Genomic DNA, 6,524 nt, shown 5'->3' on the forward strand with positions numbered 1-6,524 from the left:
CATTATCACCAGACAAACGAGATGTTCTTCCTGTGTAACTGCACCATGGCGAGGTGCATAGGAGACAACATTATTGAAATTATCCCATTTGAATGCCCTCCATTGCAGAACATCACCTGTGAAAATGGCAAAAAACCTGTGCTTGTGTTTGATGAGCATGGCTGCTGTCAGTATTACCAATGTGACTGTGAGTATACTGGTCTTCACAATTTTTATATTTGATTCAGTAATCATTCAAATTAATAGCAATGATGTCCTTCCAAGCCCTATGTGCTTGATTTGAACTGTTATGCTTTCATGATTTCAAAAGTGCTTTAAATTTTGAAAGTATTATTTGAAAATGCTTGTTTTTTTCCGCCTTGAACATCTAGCGTTTTAAAAGAAGAAAAATATATATTTTAATAATTTTAAAAGAAAACAATGAAGTTATTATGCGTGATTTACTTAGGTTTCATTAAGTCTCTGCTTTGATGTGGCACAAGTAAATAAAATGATTCGTAATTGGCGCTTGCTTGCCTGTCACAGGTTACAATTTATTTATTACAGGTTACAGTTGCATTTTCAATTCTTTAAATGTCAACAGTTAATATACACAGTATTGACCAAATTCAGGTAACTTGTTTAGTTCAAATATCTGAAGGCTTTTTGTTATTGTTCGTAGGCTTTTGTGAAGGCTGGGGTGACCCGCATTACAGGACATTTGATGGACTTTTCTACAGTTATCAAGGAAACTGCACTTATATATTAATGGAGGAAATAAGGCCTCAATACCATTTAAAGATCTACATTGACAATGTCTACTGTGACCCTATTGAGCATGTATCCTGTCCCAGATCCATTATTGTGTCTTACAACAAACTAGTCATAACACTAACAAATCATAATCTCATCGGAGGTGCAGACCTAGAGGTGAGACTTTCTAAATTTGGAAAGATGAAACATGTTCTTTTTGTGCATTGCAGTATAAGTATCCTAAGGTTTTCTTGTAATTGTCTCTTGTCCTAACAGGCTGTTAAGGACAATGTTAAGTTAACCCTGCCATATGCTTTTAATGGTGTGAGGGTTATAAGCTCAGGCCTAGACTTGTTCCTGAGTATTCCACAGCTGGGTGTTAATATAACATTTGGAGCCACTGGCTTTGGTGTCAACCTGCCATACCAGCATTTTGGAAACAACACACAAGGTCACTGTGGTAAGTTAGCCACCCCTGGATTTTTGTATGGATGGTGACATCACAATGTGGATGGTGTACGAGGGGTTTGTTTTTATGCATTTTTTCATCAAAATTATTCCAAATAATTCTCACTTAGGAACATGCAACAACAACATAGCTGATGACTGCATGATCCCTGGAGGGATCTTGGTGAACGACTGTGCAGTGATGGCGGATTACTGGCCAGCCAGTGGTGTGAATGGTGAAATTTGCACTCCACCAACTGCATTGCCTACAGTTGGGGGTGATCTTAAACCTACACCTAACCCATGCCAGGCCCATCCTGAATGCAACCTCCTCAATAGCGAGTGAGTTGATTCTGTGTGGTGTTTTAACTATAAATTTCAATAAACGGAGCTTCCAAAGTGATATTTATTACTACTGTCTTCCTCAGGTTGTTCGAAGCATGTCATTCCCACGTCTCCCCTGACAACTTCTTTTTAGGTTGTCAATATGATAGTTGTCATATGAGAAACCCTGCCGTGGTGTGTTCCAGTCTGCAGAGCTACGCAAGGGCTTGCTCTCAATTAGGAGTCTGCATACACTGGAGGAACTACACTAACCTTTGCAGTAAGTTGCATTTGATATCATATTGTTGCTTTAGATTTTCCAAAACCCCAAATAGTTTTTTTGAACCTCTGTGGGTTTAAATTCCTTTTTTATATTTTAGACTTTTGGACCCAATATTTCTCGAAGCTATGGAGGTTATTTAAGTGTATTTGTCTTTTCATCCCCAGATATTGAATGTCCAGCAGATAAAGTCTTCAATCCTTGTGGCCCAGCTGAGCCACCAAGCTGTGATGATATGTATGCCCATTAATTCATATTTAAAAAAAATAATCTAGACAGTTGTGGGAATGAAAGTTTAGTGCTTATTCAGTATTGAGGAATATGGTAGATATGTACTTCAAAATTATTAAACACATTATTATGCAGTTTAAGAGTTAATAAAGCCTGTTATGCAGATTTGTTCCTTAAAGTTTATAGGAATGAATCTCAAGTGATGTATTTTAATTGCAGACCTGAACGAAACACCATTAAAGTGCATACGGAGGGCTGCTTCTGTCCTGAAGGAACATTGCTCTTCAACAAGGAAACAAGAATCTGTGTGAACAAATGCGGTAAGAAGCCTCTAATTCAAGTGTGTGTGCGTGCATTAGGCATTCAAATTGAAATGTATAAAAAAAAACTTTCTGCATCATCCTGCATGTCTTGGCCACTTTTTGAAAACATTTCTTTTGATTTTGTTCTCCCCTTTTTATTTTTAGGATGCCTGGACGCCTCTGGGACACCACGTGAGGTGCGGCGGTGTTTAAAGCCATACTCAATATGAGTATTTCATTTTATAGTTCTTAAATGTATTCATTCCAGAATGCATTCCGACAATCTCAGTGAAAAAATGAATTCAAGATGGCGGATGATAGAACTGGAGAGAGAACTGTGACTTATATGCATCCTTATAATTAATTCAGTACTGAAAAGTATCCAAAAAATAGTGCAACTATATTCGTACCAGTATTCTTGTGTGATATGCATTTTTATGCTTATTAGATTTACATTTTAGCTTAGCAATACTAATGTGAGTACTCTTTATGTGAGTTGTGCTATTTGTAGTAGCTGCCTATGTAGAATTTCAAATTGGTCACATATGTTCTATCACTGGCAAACCAACAAAATTGTACAATAGTGTAAATAAACCGTAAGTACTAGTGACTTATCTTTTCTTCCATATTATGTATTATTTTCATCAGAGTTTAACAGATTAATGAAAAGAAAAAAATATAGGGTGGGTAAATTGGTTCTATCATCAGTTGTTAATTGGATTGGATTGATACAAGCTTGCACTTCATTGTGGAGGAGATGAACTGTATGCATGGATAAATCGTTTAGAATATAATCTATAGCACGCATTTACAAAATCAATTGGGTGAATTTATATTTAATGCCATCTTTAAAGAATTATCTCCAGGAATATATAACCGGACTTTTAACTGAATCCTCTTGTTTTTTGTGGCAGTTTGATGAGGTTTTCGAGTACAACTGCGAAAAGTGTATTTGTGAAAAGGCCAGCAAATCTGTGAACTGTAAGCACAAGAACTGTCCTGATGTGAATCCTGAGAGCTGCACTGAACCCGGCTTTGTGCTAGTCAATGTCACCAATCCTTCAGATTCATGCTGCAGCAAACAAGATTGCAGTAAGACGAGTTTATTTACAGTTTTTAAAGGGGTTTGCTTTAGGTTTGCATCGCCTAAGTCTCCTCTACTCTGTTTCGTGATGTAGATTGTGATGTCAGCATTTGCCCACCTTTGGATAAAAAGTGTGGAGTCGGATATGCGCCAGTCCTGGAAGTGCCTAACGGAAAATGCTGTCCAGAAATCAAATGCGGTATCACTATTTTTCACACTTCACTTCATTTTTGTGATATTCTTATGCCTGTTTTCATCTCAGATGCTGTGTATATCACCTTGAATATCATTCCATATAGTTTTGTAATCTTTTGTCGTTTGCCTCCTTAGAACCAAAGAAAGTTTGTGTCCACAAAAACATAGAATATGAGGTAACTAAACTGACTCTAATATTAGCATTTTAAAAATCAAATATCTCAAGTTTTTTTTTTTTTTTTAATTATTAATGAAAGTTGTGCACGCTCAACTCTCTCCCCTCACTTCCCTCAGCCTGGAACCGACATCACCGTCGTTGCCTGTCAGGAATGTAGCTGTACATGGGATGTGGATCCTAAAACACAGTGGTTCAAGATCAAATGTGGATTTGTGCAGTGTAATGAGACATGTAACGATGTAAGTTGTTTGACGAGTTTCTGATCGGCTTGTCTCAGGAACGAGTTTTTTTTTCTTCATTTGATGTTTATATTTCCCAGGGTTATGAATATATTGAAACAAGCTCGGACGACTGCTGTGGAAAGTGTGTACAAACTCACTGCATCATCAACATCAATGGCGTTGAGCATATACTGAAGGTAAGGTCAAACGTCAAAAGCTCAGTCATCTTGAGGTGTGGCTGAAAAGGACAAAAATTTAAATAATTATAAATGTTATTTTTTTTTTACAAACTTATCCTCATGTCAACGATTTTTTTTTGCCCTTGGACACAAAATGAAACAGTTCATGCTGCTTTTTTCCATACAACAGAAGTGAATCATCAAAAAACAAAACAAAACCTGAAGCTGGACTAAAAAGAATTATAAAATTAGTTGTTCACTATATCGCAAGTTTTCTAAATGTTTGTGAGAAACAGCTAAATTTAAGTTTAATGTTTTTGCAATGTCCTTTAACTGAATTTGACTTGTTCTCTTTTCCTTCATAGGACGGAGCCACTTTGCCTTCTACAAACCAGGGCTGTGACAGAATCACTTGCACTAAAGTTAATGGACAGTTCATCACTGACAAATACACCGTCCAGTGCCCTCCTTTCAACGTTTCCAACTGCCAGCCTGTCAGTACATCAAATATCACACAAACACACATTTACATGTTATACTGACCAGTCTTGGTGATTAAATCACATTGATGACATTCTGCCCTTGTGATTCGCTCTACAGGGTACCATTCAGCTGTCAGCTGATGGCTGCTGCCATGTTTGTGAGTATTTAAAAAAAGAAAATTACAAAAAAAAACTGTTGATTTGAGTAAATTATTAACGTGTCCTTGTGCGTTCAATTGCCTGTGTTTGTAGGTGCGGAACAAATGAAGGGATGTAAAGTACAGACTGTTAGCGATTACATAAATCACAGGGAGTGCCAATCAGAGAAGAAAATGGACCTGACATTTTGTGGTGGAGACTGTAACAGTTTTAGCTGGTGAGTAGGTTTCTGTTACGAAACCTACAAGCAGCATCCTAACTGAAACAGACAGTCAAAAGTGACCGATTTGAAATGCTTTACATGTTTTTTTTCTCTCACATACATAGGTACACTGCACCTGGATTGTCCTCCTGTAGCTGTTGCCAGGCCACGCGCTCAAGTAATCGCACAGTGAGTCTTGGTTGCGTAAATGGAGACAAAGTAACCTACTCGTACATCCATGTTGAAGAGTGCTCCTGTGGCAAAACTAACTGTCACGTAAATGACGCACTCATTGGAAACAGCCAAAGAAAACGCAGCTTGGGACTTCCGTGAGCAGCAGCGGTGAATCAACCCAAACTCTCTGAAAAAATGACTCTCAAGTATCTTTGCGAACTTTGATTGGAAATTTATTTAAATTGCACATGCTTTGTTTAACATTTCTTAAACTATCTATAGAACTGCTAGTTAAATGTAAACTCTTCTGCTTGTTTCAAATTAAAAGCAATTAAAAAGGCATTTTAACCAAATTCATGCATACAGAGTCTTGGATTGAGAATGATTTTATATTGTTCACATCACATATACCATAGAGTGCAAACATGGCAGATACATTTACAATTGCAGCATTTCATGTTGGCAGCATAACTGTGCAGTGTACAAGACGCAATAAAAATCTGCGGTTAGCATTTAATCAGAAGCAATGTTTATAATGCAAACGACAATATTTATAAATGTATGTTTTGTGTGTGTATATACAGTCGTGCTCAGAATTGATGGCACCCCTGGTAAATATGATCAAAACTGGCTATAAAAAATAAATCTGCATTGTTTATCCTTTTGATCTTTCGTTCAAAAAATTGCCAAAATTCTAACCTTTCATTGAAGTAAAATAATTATGCAATAAAAATCACATTATGCAATAAATGTTTTTCTCCAAAACACGTTGGCCACAATTATTGGGACCCTTTTATTAAATACTTTTTGCAATCTCCTTTTGCCAAAATAACAGCTCTGAGTTTTCTCCTATAATGCCTGATGAGTTTGGAGAACACCTGACCAGAGATCAGAGACCATTCCTCCATACAGAATCTCTCCAGATCCTTCAGATTCCCAGATCCATGTTGCTGCTTCTTCTCTTCAGTTCACTCCGCTCATCAGGTCAGGGAACTGGGACGGTCATGGCAGAAGCTTCATTTTGTGCTCCGTAACACATTTTTGTGATGATTTTGATGTTTGTTTTGGATCGTTGTCCTGATGGAAGATCCAACCACGGCCCATTATAAGATTTCTAGCAGAAGGCGTCAGGTTTTGATTTTTTATCTGTTGATATTTGATAGAATCCACGATGCCATGTATCTGAACAAGAAATCCAGGACCTCCAGCAGAAAAATATGCCCACAACATTAAAGATCCAACGGTATATTAAATTGTACACATGACATGGGGTACTTTCTATCCTTGTGTGCATGTTGTGGCAAAACAATATTTAACAAACGCAGCATTCCCAG

At 37.2% G+C, this 6,524-nt stretch overlaps 1 protein-coding gene across 1 annotated transcript in view; it reads left to right on the plus strand.

The window, feature by feature from the left end:
• LOC306994063 (uncharacterized protein) overlaps positions 1 to 5,884 on the plus strand; it is a gene marked incomplete at its 5' end in the record, with an annotated part of 49,407 nt that extends 43,523 nt beyond the window's left edge. Inside the window, 17 exons of the mRNA XM_079604370.1 lie at positions 13 to 187; positions 662 to 909; positions 1,009 to 1,192; positions 1,311 to 1,521; positions 1,608 to 1,783; positions 1,951 to 2,020; positions 2,234 to 2,334; positions 2,482 to 2,513; positions 3,231 to 3,408; positions 3,495 to 3,599; positions 3,731 to 3,771; positions 3,890 to 4,012; positions 4,093 to 4,191; positions 4,539 to 4,667; positions 4,774 to 4,813; positions 4,908 to 5,031; positions 5,142 to 5,884. Coding sequence (XP_079460496.1) covers positions 13 to 187; positions 662 to 909; positions 1,009 to 1,192; positions 1,311 to 1,521; positions 1,608 to 1,783; positions 1,951 to 2,020; positions 2,234 to 2,334; positions 2,482 to 2,513; positions 3,231 to 3,408; positions 3,495 to 3,599; positions 3,731 to 3,771; positions 3,890 to 4,012; positions 4,093 to 4,191; positions 4,539 to 4,667; positions 4,774 to 4,813; positions 4,908 to 5,031; positions 5,142 to 5,349 — 2,244 coding nt within the window. The 3' untranslated portion in view covers positions 5,350 to 5,884. The remainder of the gene's footprint in view (positions 1 to 12; positions 188 to 661; positions 910 to 1,008; positions 1,193 to 1,310; positions 1,522 to 1,607; positions 1,784 to 1,950; positions 2,021 to 2,233; positions 2,335 to 2,481; positions 2,514 to 3,230; positions 3,409 to 3,494; positions 3,600 to 3,730; positions 3,772 to 3,889; positions 4,013 to 4,092; positions 4,192 to 4,538; positions 4,668 to 4,773; positions 4,814 to 4,907; positions 5,032 to 5,141) is intronic.
• Positions 5,885 to 6,524: the final 640 nt, after the last annotated feature.

Source organism: Phoxinus phoxinus (assembly GCF_949152265.1).
Source record: "Phoxinus phoxinus genome assembly, chromosome: 25".
In the NCBI taxonomy this organism is placed as follows: Eukaryota; Metazoa; Chordata; class Actinopteri; order Cypriniformes; family Leuciscidae; genus Phoxinus; species Phoxinus phoxinus.